Genomic DNA, 27,897 nt, shown 5'->3' on the forward strand with positions numbered 1-27,897 from the left:
GCAAAATGCCACTGTTTAAAATGTTTAAAACAACATTTTGTTTTGTTGATTTAAGCCCAAAGCAATGCTCGTATTTTAATCTTGTTTTGCCCTTGTTCAGTGCTCCCTTAAGAATCTCCTCTGAAAATATATAGTTGTTTGCTATTTCTATTGAATACACCCTAGAGGCATAGCATAGCTTAAACTGACTACACGTATCAATGGATGCTACTCCGTGATTGATCAGAATCAGTGGAATTGCACGATGACTCAACTGAAGGGCGCTGGAAGTGACCGTCCATTCTCAATGTTCAAGTTTTAGTGACTTCATATGTTAAAGATTAATAACGGCACCGGACACGTTTTTGGGACTATGAAAGCAATATTAGAGTGACGTTTGCTGTACATATTAGAAACCGAGTTTACCTCTGCGTCCCCACAAAGGTCACAGAAGAGGAAATTTTGTTAGTACGGTGGGTTCGTTGGATCAGGATTCACCTTGATAAGTGAAGCGATCCTAGTTTTAATTTAATGTATTATTTTCCGAAATTGAATAAGATTTGCAATCTTTTGGTGGGTGGTAGGCAATTGATGCGACCCTAGAAACTCAGTAATATAAACGAGCCTGGGATAAAACCCACGATCTTCTGCTCAGTAAGCAAAAACGGTTGGACTAGCCCCTTTTATTGCATCATTTTTTTTTACCATCGACGATTGTTCTTGCCGGTGAGCATGAAGATATTCAAATAGAGTGATGTCCCGCATCAAGCATACTTTATATTTCCCAGAGAAAACCTTTTTTTCGGAGTCTCGACCGAGTTCCATCTCACTAACGATTGGCCAAGTACCGGCGAAGGTTGCTACAAAATGAATGACATTAAGAAAAAAAAAAATCATCTTTAAAGAGATCTCTACCGAGCTCTATTGCGTTTTAAATCGTTCATTACTCCTTCAGATTTTGCCGGACCGTCGTGACTATGTGCCACTCATTTGCATCACAACCACCGATACAAGCTGACAAGGCTCTAAAAAAATCACACAGCATTATGTAGGCCACAAACTTTTGCACAAACGATATTCGGCTACACCTTTTTACAATTCCAAAGTAAATTTAATGCAACTTAAGTAAAAACTATTTAAATTGGGAACATCTTTGCTCAAGGAAGTAACAATCTAAGTGGTAAAGATCTCATTTTTACCCTCAATTTTTGAATTGTTTTAAATTAAAGTGTACTAATGGATTTTAATGGAAATATACAGGAATATGACTATACTTTCTCCAGTAAATTGAGAAAAACTTAATAACGAACAACAATTGGCGTATAGACCATAGTTGCAAAGTTGTTTGTCATAAAAAAAGTTATCTGACTGTATTTAATCGATTATAAATATTATATTGATACCCACTTTTCAATACTGAATGTCATTATGCGCCAAAAAAAAACATGGCATTACTGAGAACTGACAAACATTTCATAATAAAATGGAACATCTTGCAGGCCGAAAAGTGCGGTTAGAATATTTGTTCAGCGATAGCTTAGAAATATTTATATTTATCAAAATCTCATCGGAGGTTGATTATGTTTTTCAGAGCTATCGTCTCATATATTTTTTTAGTAATACCCTTGTGTATCATTTGGAGGGAGATCTCCCTCCGGATTCCAGACTGCGTGTTATTTTGGACCGCCCTAATGGACTTTTTGAAACTTCAATTCGCAGTTCAAGCAAATTGAACACCGAAATAAATCGGTTAAACAGGGCTTAATTGCGTTGATGGTATTGCTAATATTCGTTTTATGTATCAAAACAGATGTGCAAGTATTGTTGAGCATTTCCAACCAAAAAAAAATGAATTCCAGGCTCAACCTTCTCAGATTTATATGAAACTTTGCATAATTGTTCGTTGTGGTCAATCATATTTTCCAAATGGCGTTTTAGATATTTTTCAATAAATTATAAATCGAAAATATCACTTCCAACCGAAATGACGTCTGAGACAACGTTGTGGGAAATAAACGCTTTTCATGAAAAATGTACACGCTATAAAATTTAAAGATATTTGAAAAAAAAAAAGAATCTAAAGAACTGAATAACTTTAATAACCCTCTTCAATATGTTTTACCTATTATGATATTTTCTGTGAAAATTTAAAGTTGGACATTTGAAAAATCACAAAAACATATAAAAACAAGTTTTGATCAAATGAAATTTTTGCACAAAAAATGATTTTGAAGGTCTTAAAAATTATTATACGTGCAAAGTTGCACGAAAAATTGTTTACAGAAAAAGTTCAACAATTTGGCCAAAAGTTGTTGTTCAATGATTTTTCTAAATTTTTAAGGGTCTGTCTCGAAAATTTCACAAAAGATATTTTTTATAAGCTTTTAAATGAAAAATATTTAAAAAAAATTGAAGATGGCTATTTTTGTTGTTGCTTAAGCAATAAACACTTTTCAGGTTTTTTATCCAAAATTACTTGAATTCTTTTACCATGTGTATTGTTCCTAAAATTATTTTTTCCTTCATCTTTGTTTCAGACGTCATTTAGATTAGAAATAACCATTTCGAGTTGTTGAAAGTTTTTGAGTACGTTATTTTGAAGTTTTTTTTTGCAAGATTCAAATTGGCAGAATTTTAGCTCCTATGTGTACAATGACCATATCAAACAATTATGCAAGGTTTCATGCAAATCTGAGAAGGTCGAGTTAGATCGATTCTTCATTTGGCGTAGAACTGCTCTTTTGCTGATATTTTCTCGCATGCGGCACATCAATCTACGTTAAATTTTAAAGGTGAGTATGATAGAATACCACGGATCCGTCCTGATCACAATGGACTCGATTCCAAGGTACATTTTTTTTTTCGACAGAGCATGGGTATGCGACAGATAAATTCACGACGATATTCAAAGACGAGTATGCTGGAGTACCACAGATCGCAATGAAGCATAATCTGGCCACATTGGTCAGTAACCAGATCTTACGTGGATGCCATGGACCACTTTTCTCTTCAACAGAACATGGGCATAAGACACATATATTCAAGTTATTTTTCAAATATTAGTATGATGTAGTACCACAGATCAGTGCTGAGATTTGTCATTGTCATTGACAGACTTTTGCGCGATATTGACAAAATTGTTTTTCACATAGTCAATGATAGACTTGATCCTCAAAAAAATCTTTGTCAAAATCTCATTCATTTTTTCGTCAATGACAAAAATTCACCTGGTAGCAGAAAGTGTAATTTCTTGCATTCTGAGACACATTATTGTTATCCAAGCGGTTCAGGACGTAGATGCTTATTCACTTTTATAGCTCCATGTAATTGTTTTGCTCAAGCCATTTAATTTCATTTCAAATATAGCTAATAAACAAATCAGCACATGTTCGTCACTGACAAAAATGCTACTGACAATTGACATGGTTTGCCTTGACGATGACTGTTAGCTCAAACGAGTGACCAAAGCAGAACTTTGAGTATCACCGTGTATTGTCGAAATTTTGCAGCACTGCCACAGATCTCTTCTGGACGTGATATGGCCATAATTGTTAGTATTCGGATCATTCGGAACCCTTTCTGGAGATTATTGATCTTCTGTCAGACAAAATTCACTAGGGTACTTCAATTTGATAAAAGTATTTGCAATTATTTAGGCCACCCATTTTGATTCATAACGTCAAAATATGGGCCTGTGCAAAAATAATAAACGAGATTGAAAAAGGTTTAGAGATCGAGCAAATGGTTTGAAGTTTTTATGGATATAATGAAAAATTACTATGGGAGATTTTTGAATTTCACTACTATTCAAGTAGGAATGCTGTCAAAATTGTATATGTGGTTGCCATGATAACGATAATCAAACCTTATGTTGTTCTTGTGGTGAAATTGGTATTGTTATTAGGCACATACCGTTCTGATTCATAGTTCGGACACCTTCATATTTCGGACACTTTATTATTGTATCTTGAAATACCTGTAAACCTAAATACACATATAAAATCGAGGGGTGACCCTGTTTAGAGCCACCCTCGGTTTTTATAGTTGTATATAGGTTTCCAGGTATTTTAATATATTATTGTAAAGGGTCTGAAATATGAAGGTGTCAAAACAATGAATCAGAACGGTATTCAACTATGAATATACCCTCTTTTTATCTTTCTTGAATCGCTGCTCAACTGATCGTAACAGAAGCAGGCTTGTTGGTCAATGTCGTATAAACCATTTTTTGTAGTATTTGGATAACTAGATCGAAAATTAGAATGGTATTAAAAAAATGTAACTACTTCCATAGTAATCCCCAAACAAACTTCGAACCATTTGTGTGACCTCTAATCCTTCATTAAATTTTACATTTGTAATGACTCATAAATACTTTGGGGTTGTGAATCAATCTGGAGGGTAGCCCAAATACTTTTTACTGAATGAGGCACCCTTATGCGACACATTTTTGTTTTGTTAAGGTACGTTTATGTGTGGTTCAAATAACGATATATTTTATAGATAAGTATAATGAAGTTCCAGAGATCCCACTAAAATGTAACATGGTAACGGGGCTCAGTTTGAAGATTTGAAAAAAAGCAGGAACATCAATTCACGTCATGTTTCGCTCCATAATCGTGCGATCGCTTAGATCTAAAGACCTTTCTAAGATGTAGTCTGAACTTGGTGGTCTGTAAACATAATTAGGCCATATATCTTTCGACCTAATGCCTTTCATTAAACTTTCTTTCGGCCATCTGTACTAACATCTGAAGCGATTTTTCGTGTTGCTGTAATATAAATTTCTAAGAACATCCAGTTCACAAAGTAAATATCCAGTAATTATTAATATCGTAGATTTCATAAAGCATAGTTGTTGATCATGAGTGACTGTCCACAAACAAAACGGACAGTTTAATGGAAGGGGGACTGGTGTAAACCAGAAGCTATATGATTGCTGATTATGCTGGTTCTGCACGACTTTCAAATTGAACCGCACATAATATTTTTATAATATTCGTAGACCGACGTCAATAAGCGGTGCTTGCGGATAATGCGGAGTGTTTACTCGAATCTACTTTGTATTCTACGATACGTTCATTGTAAATGGAACTGCCCCTGCTTCCTGTTTGCCGTTCACACTCTTATCTTTGAGAACAAGTTGACAGCTCTCATCTTCCATCTCCCTATTAAACAATCGAGGACATGCGCAACATTTTTAGGAAAGTTTTTTCGGGTTCCAGTTTCGTATTACCGTTATTATTCAAATTGTTCCTGAAAATCCCATTCATTTTGGAATCGTTTATTCAGACCCATACAAGATGAGGCTGTTCACCATCTAATGGATACTGTTGGCAGAAGTCCGACTAAATGGTTAATTAGGAAGTGTATTTTATAAACGATCTCTGTGCTATATCGAGAGCGCATGCTCAACACACATGCATGTACGATAACCTAACGAAATAAATAAATAAATACCTCTTGTTAGTCACATGTTCTATATACACCACTGACGAAAACGTATATAGTATTTATCAGAGAAAATTATCAATCTCAGATCGATTACTACAGCATCATCGTCTGTGGTGGAGCTACTTGTCTTGTTTCAAGCTATAAGTGCTCATTTTGACCCTCAGCATCAGGCATCAGATAAATTTATTGTCTGGTTGCAACTACGGGAAAACTGAAAATAGCGGTAATGAAAATTGTTTGTCGTGCACTTTCTACGAAGTATCCTGCTAGCCATAACAATGCGCGAATACGATGGCATAAAATCAACCTGGTTTTTTAAATTCTCATTCGAAAATCTCATTTTTGCATCTGAATAAAAATACACCAAGAACAGCTCTTCTCATATATCAGTAGAAAATTTAACAATTTATTGTACAAAGGTACCATCAAAGTTACACTTTGTTTAAATAGTATGGTAGTAAAATATGGGTGATGTACACGTCTATATTAAAGCCTTTCTGCGTCTTTAATGACCTCATGCAAATGTCGTCCTTGCAAAGTCTAGCAAACGGGATATTGGGTTACCCTGTATGCAGCGTCGTCATCGTTGGTGTCGCTATGAACACAAACGATGCCGTTGTCATGGAGGAGCAGCATGAGAAAAGCAATATTAAAGAACACCGCTCAAGAGTTTGTAAACTTTTATGGTGGTATACTTCTGAAAGTTGACAGGCTATTATTATAGGGCTGATGACAGATCTGTTAAATATTAGACTAACTTCAGACCGATTATGTCTAATATCAGCAAAAATTCAGATCCGCTATGCAGAACTAATTTATGAATTATTTTAAATGAGGTTTGGAATTTTTAACTTGAGTAAATGTCCAAAGAATAATGTTTTGACAAGAAAAGGAAAAAAATACAACTCATTGTGATCGTTGTGCTTCAAGAATGGTAGTCAAATAAAAAACATTTTTCTTAATTCGCTCAAACTTCATACAAACTTTGCCAATCAAGCTCAAACCTTTACCAACTAATTTTGAGTATCCACCAGTGGCCTTTTAGGATTGAAACTTTTTAAATTGACGAACAAAATTACGATGAATATTTTATTATTACCAGTTCTGTACTAGGCTACCGCACTTCTTCATCTTCTACGCTTATTTACATCATATGTATCTTAAATATCAAAAATCTCTTAGTTTTGAAATGGATCGATTACTTCTTATGATGTATTCATCCAACGTAATAACATAAGATGTTTTTAATTCATTTGATACAAGACTGAAGCGGCAATCCATAATCTTTAAAGAATAATTAGATTTATACCTAGTATTCTCATTCTCATTCTCATTACACTAGCAACCCCGCAATCTGATGCTATCATAATTTTCAGCAATGTCAGGAATGCTCACGAACCCCCGAAATTTGCTAGAATTCTTACTACTAGCTTAAGGCATCTTCCAAATAAGCTTCAAAATTGCATTTTTTTTTATCAAATTTATATTCAGTCCTCTACAGCCATGGTAAAAACACTGAACCCTTTTGCACGGGTGACAGTTTTGCCTACAAACACACCACCACACTGATCCCTTGAGCTCATAAGCTTTATAATATTGCGTAATGCTTTTTAGCCAAAAGAAATCGAATTGAATTTCATAGATTTACCTCATGAAATAATGTTAACAAAAAAAAGACAGACTGGAATCGAACCATGAACATTGGTATCATGGAAGTTATGCTTTGACCATTCGTCTATCAGCTCTAGTCGAGACAGAAGATGCTGAACAATTATCCACGGGCACCGGTACCAGTTCCTTGTTTGCTGCTTTTGGTGTTTTCTATCGAGCACTGGTACGGAGCGTACAACTCAATGCTCTTGGTGGTGTGTAAAAAAGGCAGTACGCAATGTAGTGTTGCGTTTAGACATGCCTAGTCCTCTATATCCGTAAAACGCGCGCAAGGCTCAAACCTGTTTTTTTCCTTGATTTGTTTTCCGTCGATCTTGTTTTCCGTGCTGAGCACCAATGTACCGGCGCAAGGGAGGAAGCTCCCACACCTGGACCCTGCCTATCGATCCATCAATCAACTCATGAACCGGGGGACCAACGGCTTTGCTTCCCTTCCGAAGGAAGGCGTGATCAGAGATGTTATGCCTAAGCACATCACGGCGGCGCCGACTGGGATTGAACTCAGGCCTGCTGGGATGAGAGGTTATCACGCTTACCACTACCCAACTGGCGCCGCTTCAGACTTAAACATTTGTAGACTACTTTTTTAAAATCTACTACTATTAAATCAAATATTAAATTATCCATCATCACCATCGTTGCGAACACAATATTTTTTTTTTCGTGGTACAATAATTATTAAAAAGTCGTTATGACTATCCATATAAAATGATCTGTTAAAAACTTCGTCAAGATACATAAATTTTCAATAGATAACTGTTGAACAGACAGCTTTAACATATGAAATTCAATGTCTCTTAAATTCTGTAAGTGTAGTTGCACGTTTAATGTGTCTGGGCATCGAATGGAAAACATTTATTCCTTTCAAATGTAATGAATTCTGTGAAGCACAGGTCTAGAAATGTGGTGTTCTTATTTCAGCCGCGTTTCTAGTATTATATCTATGAAAATCACTTCCCCTTTCAATTTGATCACACAAATATCGAGGTAGCAAACCGTTTAATTACTTTTAAAATGAACACCATAGTCAAAAATACAATTATTTGCTTCACCGACAACCATTTTTATGGTCTAGCATCAAAGTTGAGGAAGTGAATCTATTACATCTCAAAATCAAACGCAAAGTCTAGATGAAGAGAGATGATTGATTTGAATAGCTGTAAATTGTTAAATCGTTTTTCAATTGACATAGAATTTCATACTTCTTGGCAATTTTCTTGCAGACATTGTCAATGTGAGAGTTGAACTTAAGGCTGTCATCAATAATCACGCCAAAATATTTAATCTCCCGAACGTGATCAATAGCCTCATAATCAATTACAACGGAAACGTTCTCATTTACTCGATTCCGCGAAATTACCATGAATTTAGTTTTACTTATATTCAATCTCAATTAAGAATGCAAATCTTCATTCAAGTGTGAAACGGCATCATCTAAGGTGCAATGAATAACACAGTCAGTGTTGCAGAATCTCGACAATACACGGTGATATTGACAATTTTGCTTTGGTCACTCATTTGAGCTAACAGTCACAGTCAAGGCAAACCATGTCAATTGTCAATGACAATGCTGTTAGTGACGAACAGTGTAGATTTTTATATTAACTAAATTTGTAACGAAATTAAATTACTGGAGCAACACAATTACATGGAACCGTTAATGTGAACAAGCATCAACGTCCAGAACTGCTTGGATAACAATAATGTGACACAGAATGTACGAAATAACACTTTTTGTTACCAGGTGAATCTTTGTCATTAACGAAAAAATGAGCTCATTCATTTTTTGACGAAGGTTTTTTTGAGTATCAAGCATGTCAGTGACTATGTGCCGAAATTTTTTATCAATATCGCGCGAAAGTCTGTCAATGACAATGACAAATCTCAGCACTGAACACATAATCATCTGCAAAAAGGCTAATGTCGTAATATCGTAAAACACGTCGCAAATCATTAACTGACAGAACCCTAAGGGTTCAAAGTGCGTGGCGATGCTGTTATGCACACTTGTCCCGTTGCTGAAAAGCGTGCTTGTTCACAGTATCGCCACGCTTTTTGCACCCTTGGTGTTCTGTCAGTTAATATACGTAATATAAAAAGAGGCCCTAATACACTTCCCTGAGGCACTGCAAGGTTATTCCCAACGGGACTGGAAATATAATAATTAAAACCAGTCCTTTGAGTTCAGTCACACAAATAGCTTTCAAACCATTTATATTTTCTCATGGAAACTCTACAGCTTCACGATTTAGCTAAATGGGTTTCCCCCAGGGCTCATGTTTAAGCCCCCTTTTTTCTACGTTAGTGAAACTTATAATTGTCTTAGTGACAACTGCACGTTGAGACAACTTGCAGATGACGGCGTAGTGTCTGTCACGGGGCCCAAAGGGGTCGACCTGCAAGGACCCTTACAGGATACCTTAGATAGTTTGTCTACTTGGGCTATTCAGCTAAGTATCGAATTTTTCACGGAGAAAACTGAGTTGGTCATTTTTTCTAGGCAGCATAGCCCAGCACAACCGAAGCTTCAAATTTTGGGTTAACCGATCACTCATTCTATGTCGTTCAAATATCTTGGGGTCTGGTTCGATTATAAATACACCTGGCAGATCCCACATTGAGTATCTGGAGCGGAAATGCCAACAATGGATCAATATTCTACGTACAATTACCGGAACGTGGTGGGGAGCCCATCCGCAAGATCTTCTAATGTTGTACCGGACAACGATTTTATCGGTTTTAGAGAACGGTAGTTTCTGCTTCCAGTCGGCGGCTAAAACGCACATCATCAAACTGGAACGGATCCAGTATCGCTGTCTTCGTATCGCGTTAGAATACATGCTCTCGACTCATACGATGAGAGTTGGCGGGCATGTTGCCACTCTCTGATCGGTTTTCGGAATTGTCCCTCAGGCTCCTCATCCGTTGTGAAATTATGAACCTACTGGTGATTTTTTTTTTTTTTCCTCTGTTCGGGACATAACACCACTGCGACCAGTAATTTGATCTATTGTAGTATATCCCGTGTCCTTAGTTTAGTGCATGTCGTATTACTCCATCACTATTGAGAAATGATGAAGTATTCGGTTTTGATACAGTTGTCATTCTTGCCTTCATCGCAAGGAATCGATTCTAACTGAAAGGTTCCGCTATTTATACCCTTCGGAGTTGGAACACCCTCCAAAGGCGCGCCCCTTTGTCAGTCAAAATTGGATTCCTTAACAACAAAAACAGGCTATGACACCGATAATGACCATGCATCAGAACCCTAGTCTTAACCACTTCAAACTAGGGAACAACGATTAGAAGATTAGGAATCACATAGGTGAAGACTAACTAACTCATTTTTTCCTTGTTTCAAGATCATCCTCGGTCCAGGCAACCCGAGGACTTATCACTATCAACAAGGCATAAAAAGTAACAAGGACTAAGATGTGTTCCTTTGATTACTGAAAAATCCTGTTCCCCTAGTTTGAAGAAGTTAGGACTAGGAATCGGTGGTAGATCTTACATCCCGTAACGTACCACGAAAAGGTGATCTACCCACGTTACGGGGCGTGATTGCAAACTTTGATAAGCTTCTTGAGCTAAATCCTCAAACTCGTTTTATGTCATTGTACTACGTGTACATAACACAGGATGTCAGCCCTTCACAACATAATCCTCATCGTGAATGCTTCTCCGACTTCGGCAATTCAGTTAATTTTGATTTATTTATGACGCAAGAGATTCACGGAGTCCCAGAGCATCATCGTTCCATAATTGCTCCGTCAATTTTTGCTGCAAAGTTTGGCCAAGTTGATTCCGTAAGATCGTTCTTCACAGATGAATCACTAATAGAGGCGTCCGCTGATTTCATAGCGCCTCTCGAATGCTTCATGCTCCTTGTTGCGTATATGTTTCTGAACTGGCAGCAATACATGATACGCTAGAAACTATCGCCTCACTTGCCCCAAATCACTATTTTATTTTTACGGATAGTCTCAGTTCTGTCGAGGCTATTCGCTTTATGAGGCCGGTAAAGCACTCCTCGTATTTTCTCATGAAAATACGAAAGCTTCTAAGTGCTTTATCTTTAAGATCTTTTGTCATCACCTCCGGGCAATGAGAAGGCGGACTCGCTTGCTATGGAGGGCGATATTAACGATCGACAAATCGCCTACGATGAATTTTTCTTCATTTATCGTCAACAGTCAATCGCCAGCTGGCAACATAAATGGAGTGAAGGGTGTTTGGGACGATGGCTATATTCGATCATCCCTAAGGTGTCAAAGATTCCTTGGTTCAAAAGGTTGGAGGTGGGTCGAGACTTCATTCGTGTGATGTCTCGCCTCATGACCAATCACTATTCGTTAAACGCTCACTTGTTCCGTGTTGGGCGTGCATTACGCACCTCACTTTACCTCAGCTAATTGGCGCTTCCAGTTCGCTGATCGTCTCTCCAATTTGTGAGCCATTTAGCTCCCAGCGTCACGTTCTACTCGGTTATCCCCGGTGGTGGATTCAGCCTACTCTGACGGAGATTTCTCCCGGCTTCGGCTTTCAGTTCGCACTTGTGTAAGCACATTACTACTTTCTAGTTGGTCTTCTCGCCATTTTCGCTGCAGCGCAGACATGATCTGCGTTACTGCTCTGTTGACGGCGTTAAAGGTGCCCTCCTCTCGACACATATCTTCGACGACATTCTCCGTGCTAAGGGCGAGCATATCCTCTCGCACATCATCAAATCTAGGACATTAGCCAACTCTCACAACTTTCCGTACTCTTCCGGCTTCTCTCCACCTGTAGCACTCACTGTCCTCCACCAGGGTGATGCCGATAGGGATCATATCGGCGATAACGCATACTGCTTCCGACGAGATGCTTCTGTATGCACTCACGACTTGCATCGCCATGAGCTGGAACGTACTGCTCAGTTTCCTTTGGTTCTACTTCGTTTCCAGCGCTGGAACCCAGGCTGGACCTCCATATTTCAGTATCGATGATGACATGCTGGCCAGAAGACGCCTCTTGCTACTGCTGGGACCAGCGTTGTTCGGCATGATTCCAGCTATCGCGTTGATGGCCTTCGCCACCTTCTCACAGGCATATTCGACGTGGCTGTTGAAGTTTAGCCGGTCATCGATCATCACTCCCAGGTATTTTAACACACGCTTCGAGGCTATGGTGTGCTCCCCCACGGTGATTTCTGCCCGCTGTACCGCTTTACAGTTACTGACCAATAACACTTCCGTTTTGTGGTGGGCTATCTGCAGCTTCGCTCCTTGCATCCAGTTACCAATCATGTCGATTGCCTCGGTTGACAACACTTACACCTCTTCCAGCGTCTCGCCTGTTACCGTCAAGACAACGTCGTCCACAAAGCCAACGATCTCAACTCCTTTGGGCAGTTTCAGCGTTAGCACGCCATTGTACATCCCGTTCCAGAGCGTTGGACCAAGAATGGAGCCTTGTGAAGCTCCCACTGTGATCCTAATCGATCTCTGTCCCATGTCTGTCTCGTAGACCAGAACCCGGTTCTGGAAATAACTCCTCAGGATCCTGCACAGGTATACAGAGACCCTCATTCTATGCAGTGCTTCGCCGATGGCCTCCCAGCTGGCGCTGTTGAACGCATTCTTGACGTCGATCGTTATCATGGCGCAATATCGATCTCCTCTCCGCTTCTGTTTGGACGCCTTCTCAGCTCTCTCGACCACTGTCCGAATTGCATCCACCGTCGATCTCCCTTTCCGGAATCCGAACTGCCTCTCCGACAATCCGTGCTCACTCTCCGTGTATTTCGTCAGCCTGTTTAGGATGATCCTCTCCAAGAGTTTTCCGAGTGTATCCAGCCGGCATATAGGCCTGTACGATGCTGGATCCCCCGGCGGTTTTCCGGGTTTCGGCAGCAACACTAGCTTCTGTATCTTCCACCTGTCAGGGAAGTGACCCTCGTTCAGGCATTTCTGCAGCACCATCCTGAATATGTCCGGGGATGACTGGATGCACGCTTTCTACGCTACGTTGGGGATTCCATCCAGACCGGCAGCTGTCTTCACCTTCAATCCTTTTGCCACTGCTATGAGTTCCTCGTTGGTGACTTCGACGTTATCTCCCTCTCCTTCTCCGTACGGTGTAGGTGGCCAGATTGTTGGTTCGTGCTTCGGGAAAAGTCCTTCCACGATGACTTTCAGCTTCTCTGGGCACATTTCAGCGGGCATCGTTGGACCTCTGATCTTCGCCATCACGACTCGGTATGCGTCGCATCAGGGGTTGGCATCAGCGTCTCGACACAGCTCCTTAAAACAGTTTGACTTGCTCTGCTTAATCTCTCGTTTAAGTGCGGTCCTGGCCGCTCGAAACACTTCTCTTCGTTCCTCTCTGTCTGCTTCCGTTCTTGCTCTCTAAACACGTCTTCTGGCTCTGAGACAACAGCTCGTCCGCATTTAGATCTGCGGGACTCCTGTCCACACGAAGTGCCTCAACGAACAGATCCTTGTCAAAAGCCTTCGTCTTCCACTTTCGGTCACAAGTTCTCGTTCTCCGTACTGCCACAGTATTCCGTTGGCCGATACCATATCGTATCGCCTGATGGTCGCTATGGGTATATCCTTCGCTCACTCTCCAATCCATGTTTGCCATCAGCGACGGACTGCAGAAAGTCCGAAAGTTGATTCTTTGACATAAATAGCAACACCGCCAGTGTGTCTAGAATGTGATAAACAAGCGGCAACATTATCCCGGAATACTAAATTGATCAAATGCTTCCATTTTTACAATACGAGTTTCAGCTAAAATAACTAATAGTGGACGTTTTTCGTCAACAATCTGACGTAAAGCTACGTAGTTTGTTGACAACCCCGCAATATACAAGCGTTAGTGTTGTTATGATATATGTACTTCGTAGATTGGATATTGGAAATTGTCAGTTAGACTATTTTCAGGAATAATGCTGGGGAGTAAACATTGGTTCCAATCTAAACAAGAGTAACAGAAGCATGACTGTCGCTATTCCCGGCCACGCCCATCTTTATCATAACTAGGGATAGGGAAGGAAAAGTTGATGTAGTAGGGGAAACGCTTCCATAGTTGCGGTACGTTAGAAGCGTTAGGTTCCTATAGTTGTGCATGGAGACTCAATACACAACTATAGGAACCTTACGCTTCTAACGTACCGCAACTATAGGAGCGTTTACCCTACTTACTTAACGAGAGGCCACCGACTTAGCGACACCCTCAAAAGTGCTACGGAGTTGGAGGGTTGGGTAGGGTATTCGGTTAGGATTCACCTCAAGTTGGCGATGCAACCAAAAGTATGTATTGTTTATTTGTTGATTATTTAATCTCTCCATAGCCGGCTATCGAAAGAAAATAACGCCACGCTTCGTGACAATACAGGACTACGTTTCGCTTGATATGCAAATAGTTTCCGAGGTTAATGCTCAATATCAAATATACAAATGATGATGGCGATTTATTGTGGTGTGGAAGTGCTTGGGGTTAAATCCATGATTTTCTGCTCAGTAAGCAAAATCGATCCCTCCAGGGTCATCGAGCATCTCATAATCCACAGCGCTTCGCGTCAAAGTACGAATATATGGATGAACTATCTATTATTGAATAACTATTATTTACGATAATTACATGAAAGAAATAAAATATAAACTAAACACAAAACGTGACTACTAAAATCTCAAAAAGATATTCTCACAAATATATTTCACGCAACCAGGAATCTCAAAACCATTAGACGCTAAAATGATACTCTGCACAAGTTTGACACAAGAAGAGGCCAAAAGGCAAGCGTCCGACACACAAAACCCGCCAAATCCACTTGCAGTTACAATCAACGATTCTACGAATCGCCAGCGCTCACGAATCATAAAACCGCTGACTGCGACACTCTGAAAGCAAAATTGACAGGCTCTATGAGCCAAACACCCGCCCTCCAATCTCCTCCCACATCCAACAACACAAATCTCCATTACAACATCTAACGAATTCAAAACTCCGAAAATCACTCAACCATAACAAGTGAGTGGAAGAAACCCTGCATGCAACCATTCTTCATGATACACTTCTTCTGTCTATCTTTTTATTAGGCCTGTGGACATGCGTTAGCTTCGAAACTTCTAACGAAACTGGGAAAACTTTCAGATCACAAAAAAAAACTTGAAAAAAACTTTCAAAGGTTATTCCAAGTAAAATAAATATTGATTATTTTACGCAAAAACGATCAAGTAATATTAAATCTCTTGTATCGTATGCTAATGCTTATTTACTGTAACAAAAATAATATGCTTAAATAAAATAAAATATTAATAAAATTATATGCGAAATTTGCTAGAAGATCATTACTTTATTGGTGAGAAGTTTCTAATAAGCCCTCCCAGTTCCTCTGTATACAGAACAAATCTGATACTATAATTAGAATTGCTCAGTGTGCAAGTAGCAGCCGATTCCATCAAGGAAGTTCTATTAACAACCAAGAATTAATCGTTTAAGGCATACTGAAGCACTAAGAAGGTGATATGTGTCACTATAGGAAATCATCATCGTTGCAAATATAAAGAAATTAAACATAACCCTTTGCTTCAGTACCGTCAACCTCCATGTCCATGGGGAGGGCGTTGACAACCCCGCAATATACAAATACAAAAAATCGAATTGTTTCACATTCCTGGAACTTGGCTGCTATTTGTTGAAACGAAAGCTGTTTTTCTTCTGATCAAAAAGTATTTTATAAACTGAACAGTCTGAACTAAATGCGGCATGATTGAAGTCCAAGTTCAGTTTACGTTCTTTATTCATTTTAAAACAATTAATACATTTCAATACAGTTGACCTACATTACGACGTTTTGTGTTGTTGGCTTTCATTTCTCAAATTTCATTGAACAGTAAACCAATAAAGTTTAAATTCAACAGTTTTGATCTATATAAGTTCTTTTCAACTAGGTGAAAATATCATTCAATCAGGTCGGGATGTCCCAAGAATTGAACGGTAAAGTTGTACAATTGCTAAAAACAAACATACATTTCAGAACATCAAACAATAAGTAACAACTATGCTGAATACTCGATCATTAATCTAGTTAGTTTTATTGAGATATTCGCATTTGAATGTATATGAGCATTTTGTATATGAACATTTCAACCAAATCCCCTATATGAATATTACACCAAAAGCGCCAGCCCGTGCAACGTCAAAAACAGCTGAAAAAATCAGAGAGTGGTGACACAAAACTGGGGGTTGGTCCGTTGAAAAAAAAAAGATAAAATATTTCTCCCATATAAATGTGGGCCAGTCCAATGAGTACTAATCACCGTGCGATTCGTATGTGCTACTCAGTGAGTGATGAAACTCAGCGAAATTCACACAAAGAACCAAATGAATGGAGCTTAAAATAATGAATTGTATTTTCAGTTTGATTTCAATGAATCAGTAATTTCAAGATCAATAACGGCGCAGGCTACGTCCTAACAGTCATTGAGAAAGGAGAGTAGTTTTTATTATTTTCTTATTTAACGTAGGTCTCTGTTCCGGCAATCATCGACAATTAATCACTGACGACAATCGAGTGCAAGGAAGATGACTTATATCTGAAACCTATCGAACTCATCAGTACATTGGCGGGGACCATCGGCTTTACTTCCCTTCCGAAGGAAGACGTAACCAAAGACTTTTTACTGGCGCCTTCAAAATCATTTGTAAACTCAGTGATGTAAAGAAGCTTGGGATTGAACACTCAATCTTCTACTTAGTAAGCGAAACCAGCCACTAAAAAACTGTCTGTCAGAACTATGGACAATTATAGCAATACGCTGCTTGCAACGAATGTTCAATAGACTAGTGTATTTGCAAAATTAGAAATTGTCACTCCACAGTGCTCAATCGGCTAGAAAGGCTAGAAGTCAAAAGAATTAGTTTTCCCACACTAATTTCCAGATAATTTTTAAATTGTTTGTGCCAAGTTTCTAACCAAATGAGATAAAATTTTGGGAAGCTTTTCAAATGTTATGCGAGAATTCTTTAAATAACATGTTATTCGATTTGATTTCATTATGATTAAAATCCATTCACTGTGATGAAAGTTACAACAGTAGCTACAAAAACTTGCATGGATACATGACCGCTTTTATTTTTATGGTCATCATTTTCCAAAGATACTTATATCATAGGGCATCAAATCCTCTTTCGGAAAACGGATGTCCTATCTTGGATCCCATAATTGTGTTATACATCAAATATCAAACATTTAAGATGGTGAAAATATCACCATTTTTTCATAAAGAACGGGTATTAGAAGAATGTTAGGCATACCAAGCTAATTTGACTACAAATGAGTGAAATGTAAAATAACTTGGTCCATTGACCTAATAAAAGCAGCAATTAAAAAATACTTCAAAACTAATTGCCAAAAATGCTTAAACTTCAAACAGAATCAACAAATCAAGTCCAAGACTTTTTTTTCCAAAACAATTCTTCTTTGGCTATTACGTACCAACTGAGAATTTTAAGCTGTTTCTCAACTTGGTGTACTTTTAACACTTCGGCAATTGTTTAATTAGAGATTTCTAAGCCTGCTAGTATGGTTTTGCATCATTGCTGCGCCCTTACTGAATGAGATAAGGAAGGCTATACCAATAAAATTTGTCCACATCCACACATCCAGAACAGGTACAGCTCTTTGCACTTTGCTCTTTACACAAAAATTATTATGTTATTAACTGATGTCCGGCAGGAACTGTTTTTTTTTTTAATCATTGAATTTTAAATTTCTGGTTTGACAACCGTTCAAATTGTTGTCTATCTCAGCATTAAAAAAAAGTAAAAATTCCATAGCAATTTATTTTCGATACAGTCCTCAATATGTTTAAATCATGGCGGCTTTACGTGTATAGCTGTGATAGTATTACATTCAGTGGAATACATTATTAACAACAAATGGGTTCCATTGTTATAGAAACCAAGATTAGCAATTACCAGCACCATAGGAACATGGTTCCTATTAGCTAGTGACGATTTTTGCCAATAACAGTGAAATAATTTTCCTATCGTATAGAGGGATTAAGCTATAGATTGCCGAATTAAACATTCACATGGAACGCATATTAACAAATTTGTGATCAATTTGTGATGTCTCTTCCACTAGCGTATTTTACTACACCTTATGCACAACCGGTACCCTCAGAAGTGACCCATTAAATATTTTATTTGTTGCGTCTATTTTACCAATCCATTTTACTTCTGCTGCTTTGATTTTAATACAAATGAGCCATGTTTTGCTATGCTTTCTGGTGAGTTGCTTATCACTCTACTAAATGACGAATGTTTTCCTTTCCTTTTACGCTAGAATCTAAATTTGTCTGGGCGCATTACGGAATGAGTTTTTCTACGGAAGTTTTTCCGCATGTTGGTTCTAGTCAGTGTGAGTAACAAGGAAATTTTACACCTATGTACATCCATATGTCGTTCAACAAGTATGGCCTCCAAAACTTGCTTGGTTCCTTTACATATGTATTGAGGCCATTAAGAAGAAAGTAACAAAAGGGTATTCGTTTAAAGAGTGTATTATTTCCATAAATTCAAAAATAGAAAATATGCTCGCTATAAATATGTATCATGTATGCAAACCCACTAGCGCTAGTCTGAGAAACTGACAACATGAACACCAACGCTTGATACCAACCGCATGGCAAGAAAATTAAGTGTGACTGTATACTGTAAAATTGCAATTCGCAATAAATACTGGCATAATTTTTTCTTACAACTCTGTACCTAGTGGGAACCGATACTACTGTTGTGGTTTCAGCAATAAAGTGGCGCAGTGAACGAAAACGAATTCAAAATCACACTCTCACTTATTTCGGTCCACTGCACTATGGGCAGAAAGTTTCAAAGGAAAATGTTCCTTGCTCATTCAGTTGTTTGATTTAGTTATTTTTTATTGGCCAAATGCAAGAAAAACTTACCTTTTTCAAGGCTTAAATGTTTAATTTCAAAATATCTGGAAACGTATAAGAAAAGGTAATGGAATCATAACTATTTAGAGTTATGCCAAATATTGCTATTTGGTGTTTACATAAGTAGTTTAGCTGATGTTTTGCCATTTCCCAGCAAACAAGGGGCCAACACAATATTTGGGAGCTCAAAACTCGATATATGCCAAATTATTCAGCCGAATAATATGGCGGCCTAATATTAGGTGCAGCACTAATCAACAAATTTGGCAGTGACAGTAAAAATATCATATTTATTTAGTTTCAATTTAATCTAAAATAACGCTAATTTACCGAAAATATTGGATATTTTTGTGTGACTTATAACAAAAATCTATTACATTGAATGTTAGTTGCATTTCCTATAATCCTCCGCAGCGAATGATATAAGTTGACCATGCAGACAATACAATGATTTTTATCTTTTTTTTATTTCGTGTTCTGTCTACGCTTTCGACTATACAGCAAGATTTTTACTATATTTATAACATTGTAGAACGACGCACACACTAGCCTCGATTTTCTCCAATTCCCGTTCAGCAGACAAAGCATACGAAATCAAATTATCGTACTATGAGTGCTTCCTATACGCTTTTAGCCTATCCTTATTCCAAAGCATCGAGAGAACAGTGGAGAAAACACAGGCGTAATGGCGCAGTTAAGATCCATACAATACATTTTTGAAAAAAATCAGAGTTATCCTTACCCTACGCTTCATCACCCGAGCAGAAGAAAATAACTAATGAATACCTAATTCTCTGATCTGATACCAAAATTTGGTGTTGATCAGGATGACATAAGAGGTAAAATACCAAAGAATAATACCAAAAAATTGCATGCAAAATACTTTGAAATTAACAAACATTGATATTTTCATACCAAGAGAATATGTATTGTGTGGTATTTTTTTGGTATTGCAATTGCATAATTTGGTATTGGAATGGTATTGTTGGAACATTTTTTTGGTATTATTTTTGGTATTTTACCTCTTATGTCATGCTTATCCATACCAATTTAAGGTATAAAGATATTCGTTCCTGCTCGGGCAGTTTCTTGTCTCTGAGATCACTTAATTTTGCCAAATATTGATTTCAATATCAATTTTTTTTTTAATTCATTGTTGGTAGACTGGTAGAGTTCCAAGCACCTCATTCATTCCCCTCAACAAAGTGTAACAAATTGTAATAATTTACCACACTCCTTCTCCTCTATTGCGCTACGTAATTTGATAACAGATCCATTATGCCACTCTTGCGCATTTTGCTCACTGCTTGGATGGTCTCCTCTAGCAATGGCAGACTCTTCTACTTCTTCAACAGGAATACCGTATTCCTCTTCGGTGTCTTCCTCGCCCTCCTCCTTTTTCCAAATGTTCGCTCTGCGGATCTTCAGTTGATTCTTTAAGCCTTCGTCTGAATATTGTCCTCTTCAAAATCCGCAACGTGTTCAACGATGATTTGCGTCTTCTTAGGATCTCAAATACGTTAACTGCTCGGAGAAAAATCGTCAAATGTTCCTTGCCATGACTTGGGATCAAGTTTCGTCCGTAGCTCCTTCGGAAACATCCGGTTCCCTCATTTTGATCGAAATTTTGTTCGAATCCAGTGTCTGGCTCCTATTGACCAAATACGCTATCATCAGAACGGCTTGTTTCCAGAAAACTTTAACATTTCCTGAATTTTGAAGCATACCTCTAGTCTTCTCGACCAGTTTGTTCGATCGCTTATCCTATTCAGATCAGCACTGTACAGCAACTCCTTTGAATCTGATATTTTTGATTGATTCTTTTTTGTTTTTTTTTTACATATTCAAGTATAACAGGACCAGGCATGGAAAATCGTTTACATTCATTTCATGCATTCATTTACATTCATTTGCCTCTAACTTTTTTCATCAACAGCATTCCGCAAAATGATTTACAGAGCTTAAGTAGGTTTTGTTATTAAATACAACTTTTGCCCATAACTCAAATCTGTATCTCTTATGCATCACGAATTAGAGCGGGCAAAACTTGTTACTGTTTTCCAGTGAATGTAAAATACATTCACTGAAAAACAGTAGTGGATTTTGTTCGCTCTGGTTCGTCATGCATAAGAGATACGGATTTGAGTTGTTAACAAACGTTGTAGCTTATAACAAAACCTACAAAAGCTCCATACATTATTTTGCGGAATTCTGTTGATGAAAAAAGTTAGGGGCAAATGAATGTAAATGAATGCACGAAATGAATGCAAATGATTTTCCATGCCTGAACAGGACCGTTGCTGCTGTTGTTGTTTCTTTATTAAGGATGAAATTCCCAGTATAACAGGTTACACTAACAGGTTCTATTCGATCCCCTTAAGCTTTTATGATTTCCTTAAGCATTGTCGAAAAGGCATCAATAATGTTGTTCTGTATATAACATTTTCATAAGGATCATATAGAGATGATGTAAGAAACCCATACTAGTATTTTATCTATTTGCTGTTTAGATTGTGTGCATTCATTACACCACTTCATACTCCCAGATGTAATACAGAAGGTTTCTATACATATAATTTCTATATACTCAATACAGAACTTACCAGGATTTCTCCGTAGTACAACAATTTAACATTTGTTTCCTTTTTCTTCTTCTAGCCTACGGCTGCAATGCGACGGGTGAACGCAACCATAACACAACCATAATAAACTCAGCCATTCTTTTTCAATATCATAAATCGTAATGGATGTGCCAAAGCGCATTCAACCGCTGCTGACGCTGGATGTGAGTGGATACCATAGATACTGCAACTATTTGAAGCCTGAAGCATTCAGTAAACCTTATCAATTATAAACAAAGGCAAAACAAACAGAGCACAAGCAATGCCTTTTGAGATGTGTTTTGTTTGAAACCATGGATGGTGGTATGCTTCAAGGATGAATAATTTTATTACTAACCATGTATAGAAGCACTGGCAAATATTTTCCGACATCGGTCCGTCGGTTAGTTGGTAATTAAATTAAATCCTCTTTGAAAAATGCCGCAATGAATCATAATAAACAATAATACAAATAGTGAAATCTCTACTTTGGCAACACACAACGCTGCCTACCTCAACCCATTGTTACATAGTTGTTTGTAAAAATCCAACTTAAAGATTAGTTTATAATAACAGCCTGTGGATCGTTAAAAAAAATGCAATCTACTTGTTGCCAAATCGAGAACTAACTGTAATGCTTGTATTACAAGAGTGACCTTTTCTAAAAGACCCATCCCATGACAATTTTAATATTTGCTCATAGGCCTGTGAATACGCTTCTTTTCGATCAATAGATCAATATTTTCAAGAGAACCTCTATCATTCATCATCATTTTTAACTACAATTTTGCACATAGCTGTCCAATGTTCTTTTCAAATCTTTAAAAAATATGGGGCATTTATGCATATAATTACAGAACAGAAGAGGAGTGCAAAAAAATCGGTGAATCAAAAAGTGGTAGGTTTTTCTGCTCAACAAGCAATGCGTTAAGGTAGCGTTCCATACGGGCTTTCTATGCGCACTCGCACTATCATACACCGGTTGAAAAAATCATGTAAATTTCTGCGATATATAGCGCACACGTTTTAACGCTACATTTAGTGTTAATAAGCGCGATTTTCCATAAACCAGCAGTATTGCACACAAGCTAACTAACAATTTCGTTGTTTATGCCGACTAAAGCTGAAAATTAAACGAGGGGAGATATTACACGATGGTTAAAATTCATTTTTTATGTAGCCTGCTGCCTATCTTAACTGCAGGCAGAAGATGCTTTCTACCGCTAGGTGCGCTAGTGTTTGCCATTGAAAAATGGAATCACTTTCTGATCCGAAGTTCCGCTTCTGCTCTGTGATATAATGGCGTTTAATAACACCCTGAGTGTACTGCAAATTGTAACTAAAGAGTGTACCCAGCAAAAAGTAGTCAACATCATCGATCTCCTATATTTATGTTTCGAGCTCTCATAACTTACATGCTAACTATTAACCATGACATATGGTCTAGGATCTCTGCTTTTACTAGATAAATAAATTTAAATGGCCTCGAATATATATATTAGACAGATGCAAAATTTAAAATTTTCGCTCCACACTGCTCAAACGGTTCCACATCGGGTCTTGATAAGCCTCCCAAAATTTGAATTTATTTAGTAAGAAACTGACATGGCACAAACCATTTGAAGTTTATATGGAAATTACTATGCGGAATCCATCTTTTTTGTTCATATCCATCTATCAATTCAACATACCACTCTGCAATAAAAAATGATAACTGTGCTTGTAGTAAATTTCTTTATTTTCTTATTTATTTTCTTATTTATTTGTCTGCATCAACAGGCTGTGTAAAGCCCCAATGATGATTTAAGTAACTTATATAGGTAAAAATCAAATCAAAAAATAAAAACTAAGAATAAAATACATAAATAAAACACACAATCATTCACGGTTAACTGTGCCAGAAAAGAACGATGAGAAGTATCTTCGTAGCAGCTGTCGAGGCATATGGAAATCGAAGATGCCCGAGACTCGATTGAACACTCGTTGCAGCCCACCTATTATTTATTATTTATTTATTTGTAGTTTGTTACAGTCAACAGGTTAAAATACCCAAATGACAATTAAAACTTAGAACTATCGCACTATTGCTACTGTGACATAAATCTCAAGAAATTCTGCCTATTGGACGCACGTGAAAAACTAAAGTCAAATACATGTTGACAATGATTGAACACACGGCACATGCTACGAACTGGCTCATTCAAACCATAATTTGTCCTGGAAGTATCGATGAACAAAAAGGCGTGTGTACGTAGCTGACGTCTCCTAATGTTTATGTTTAGCTGTGTAAGTAGCGAAGGGCAGTCGATGAGAGACGTTAACAGATCACTGACAAAGCAAGCTTTTGCAACATCACGTCTAACACTGAGTAGGTCCAGATGAATGAGTTTGCAACGACTCTCGTAACTAGGAAGATCCAGACGGTCAGTCCAGGGAAGGTGTCGTAGAGCATAACGGATGAATTTCCGTTGAATCTTCTCAACGCGTTGAATTCCATTTTGGTAGTATGGACTCCAAACAACGGAGGAGTATTCAAGTATGGGTCGCACCAAGCTGCAGTACAAGGCCTTTAAGCAGTATACATCTTTGAAGTGCTTGGCAAAGCGAAATATGAAGCCTAGCTGGGAAGATGCTTTCGAGATGATGTATGTCAGATGAGCGTTAAACGTTAGCTTCGAGTCCAAAAGCACTCCCAGGTCTTTAACCAAGGATTCTCGTGCTAGAGACACTCCGGACAAGCTGTAGTTATGGATGAGCGGTGAACGTTTGCGAGTGAAGGAAATCACTGAGCACTTGGATGTGTTTAATACCATACGATTTCTTCTGCACCAATCAGCAAACGTTTCGAACTGATGTTGTAAGAACTCGGCATCGTCTAGTTTCTCGATGATCGCATAAATCTTGAAGTCGTCTGCATAGGATTTCTTGTGACACCTTAGAACTGAGTTGACGTCGTTCATAAACAACAAAAACAGAAATGGCCCCAGATGACTTCCTTGCGGTACACCGGATGTAACAGGAAACGAAGTTGAAAACTGGTTGCCGAGCCGTACACGCATGTTACGCCCCATCAGATATGAACGTAGCCATTTGAGTAGCCTAGCATCAGCGCCTAATTTATCATACTTGGCCAGAGCGATTTCGTGGTTCATCTTGTCAAAAGCTGCTGACAAATCCATGTAGATTGCGTCAATTTGGCAGCCACGCTCTATCGAGCGAGCAAGAAATGAAGTGAACGTGGTTAAGTTTGTGGTAGTAGAGCGCTTGGGCATAAAGCCGTGTTGATCTTCCGAGATGTAGTGCGAGCAGCCGTGTGAAAGGAAGTCCAGAACAATCAGCTCGAAGAGTTTTGAGGTTGCACATAGAGCGGCTATGCCACGGTAGTTTGAAACTGTTTGCTTACAACCTTTCTTATGTACAGGAAACACGTACGATTCCTTCCAAATAGTCGGGAACACGCCTGATTCCAATGAGAGGTTGAACACAGTAGCGAGAGGTGCTGAAAGAGAGTGGATGCATTTATTCAGCACTATAGACGGGATACCGTCTGGGCCGACTCCGGTAGTATTTTTCAATCGTCTGCTAGCGGAAAGCACCGTGTCACTTGATATCGGAGGAAGTTCACCAAGCGGAGGAAGTACAGGCACATTACTCACGGCATCAACAATATCCTGCGGGCTAGTTGGGTCATTGCAAAAAACTCCTTCTGTGTCACCATTACGCATAGTGGAGGGAAGTCCCACTTCTTTCCGCTGGCCATCTACGTATTTCCAAAAGTTTTTAGGATTGAGTTTGAGACTTCGCTGCAACCTCTCTTGATAAGAATTGAATAGGCGTTTGTTAAGGATCTTGTAGCGTTTGTTTGCTTTGGTGTAGCGTGCTCTGTTTCTTGCGGTTCGGTGTCGAATGAACTTCCTTAAGGCACGCCTTTTAGCCGTTTTGAGACGTTTCAAGCGTGTGTTGCTCCAGATTGGGAAAGCCTTCTCAGGGTTGGTCTTTGTCGGCACGTACTGGTCAATAGCGTAGAATACGATGTTCGAAAGGGTCGACGCCGCCAAATCGGTGTCACAATCACGAAACGTAGTGTTCCAGTCTATACTCGATAGGAAAAGATTCATGCCATCGAAATCAGCTTTGTTGAAATCCAAAAGCACCTCTTCGGTAGTATCCTGAAACTGGCAATTAGTGCAGTTGTTCAGAGACAGCAGTAGAGCTGGATGATGCATGCAGTCTTTGACTAGAGGATGAGGAGCTTGTGTTACAGAGCAATTGGGTCGGAGGTCTTCACTGACAAATGCGAGGTCTAACATGCGGTTGTTGCTATTAGGTACCACATTTATCTGCTGCAGGTTAGCGGTGCTGTATCCATCCAGAAGACATGTGGTTGTTCGTCCAAAATTCAAATAACGGCAATCGGGGTACGAAAATCCATTCGAATCGACTCGCCAGCTGATTTCACGCAGATTGAAGTCGCCGAGGATGAGAATATTGTCTCTAGCGTCCATACGTGAGACGACCCAATCAATCGCGCAAAGATGTTTGTCGATAAGTTCATCATCGTTGATGCGGTCCGGAGGGAAGTAAACGACACAGACGAAAATGCACATGCCCTCGAACGATAGTTGCACCCACACTTGCTCGATTTCAGATGTGCTGGGTGGATACAGCTGGTGACTTTTCAAGCTGGAGCGAACCGCTAGCAGAACACCTCCACCAGTACGCTTATGGCTGTTGAGCGGGGAACGGTCTAGACGGTAGACGGTAAACGAGTCGTCAAAAATCTGCCGAGAGGTTGTGCTACTATTCAGCCAAGTTTCGGTGAAGGCATACCAGTCGTAGCAGGCATCAGAACAGGCAAGCTGATAGTCTACTATGGAGGTGTTGATGCCACCGACGTTCTGGTAGTATCCCAGCAGCGAACGGGGGGCTTGGGCTACCTTACCGGGACGTTGAGGTTGGGAAACCCCGTCATCATCACTAGAGACAGGACAACCGTGAAGAGCGTAGGCTGCAGTTGGCTCCACGAGCTCAAGGGCGCTCATCTCAACGTGGGAAGAAGTGCGTCCTGCTGATGTTTGATGGTGGTCGTTCGTATAAGCTGAGGGCTGACATGTTGACATAAGTGGCGGGCTGACCTTCGTAGCAGTCACATGTTTGCTGGAACAACGGAAGTCATCAGGAAGTGAATGCTCTAACAAATTTGAATACTTGCCTTGAGAAGCAAGTTGGAGAACCTCTTCAACAGAACCAGATACAGGACCACGACGGCTAAGATGAGCGCAGGTGGCAAGAGGCAGGACCGATCCGGTCTGAGAAGAGGTCTCCAAGTTGCTATATGCAGTGCGTCGTGGTGGTCCACTTCTTATTCGGTCATGGTGTTCGAATCCGTGATGCTGCGTCCCGATGGCGAGCTTGGAGAGTGATTGTCTGTCGGCGTTTGATGGGGCTTCCAAAAATTTCCGGACGACTTTCTGTCCTTGAATTCCCGGAAGAGAATTCCCTTAGGCCACGTCGAAGTTGAGAGGGCTTTAGCTTTGAGGTCAGGGTTTAGGCCAATTTTGAATGAAATGAACGTTAGGGTGTTAACATTCTTCCCTTTGGCAACTAGTCGAACGACATCAACATCATCCGTGCCCATCCGCTTTATTGCCAATTGGCGAACTTGGTCGACTGTTACATCACGTGCAAGACGCGATATGTAGAGCCAGAATTTTTCATCGGAAGCTGATGCGGTGAGCTTTCCAAGCGATGGTGACAACGAGCCTCCGGTTCCACACATCAAGTCCTTCGCATGTTGATTGGTGTTTTGGAACAGGCGACGACTTCTGATGGATTTTGTAGCTGACGGACGTGTTGTTGGAGTGAGTGTACTCGAGTTAATTAGGGCGGTAAAGTTAGAACGGATTTCATTTTTCAGTTCCGACAGTATACTCGATTTCATATTCTCAACTATCTCGCTGTGAGCGGTGAGAACATGTTCCTGGCCAGCTTCGTAAGCACCCCGAACTGAGCTTCGGAAGCGCACGTCATCCATCAACTTAGAGCACGATTTGCACATCCAGTACAGCTGCTTAATTTTGGGCAATTCATCCGAGATAGCCGTGGGAATGCCGCTACACTTGAGATGGAACACAGCTTTGCAAAATCCGTTGCAAGTAATGGGAGCTTCCACCACTTCGATGGCACAGGCATGGCAGACAGCACTCATTTTCAGGCTTGTGTGACGAAGAATGTATGCGACTATT

At 39.2% G+C, this 27,897-nt stretch overlaps 2 protein-coding genes across 2 annotated transcripts in view; one reads left to right on the plus strand and one right to left on the minus strand.

Moving 5' to 3' along the window:
• Positions 1-27,897, plus strand: part of LOC135715328 (innexin shaking-B) — a 157,620-nt gene that overhangs the window by 20,732 nt on the left and 108,991 nt on the right. Inside the window, exon 2 of the mRNA XM_065238646.1 lies at positions 21,711-21,837. The gene's annotated coding sequence lies outside the window, so the exon portion shown is untranslated. The remainder of the gene's footprint in view (positions 1-21,710; positions 21,838-27,897) is intronic.
• On the minus strand, positions 27,015-27,860 carry LOC135715327 (uncharacterized). The gene has a single exon (XM_065238644.1). The coding sequence runs from the start codon at positions 27,858-27,860 to the stop codon at positions 27,015-27,017; it is 846 nt and encodes a 281-aa protein (XP_065094716.1).

The sequence above is a fragment of the Ochlerotatus camptorhynchus genome, unplaced genomic scaffold (assembly GCF_037179485.1).
Source record: "Ochlerotatus camptorhynchus isolate MF236.1 unplaced genomic scaffold, CSIRO-AGI_Acam_v1.1 ptg000855l, whole genome shotgun sequence".
Taxonomy (NCBI): domain Eukaryota; kingdom Metazoa; phylum Arthropoda; class Insecta; order Diptera; family Culicidae; genus Ochlerotatus; species Ochlerotatus camptorhynchus.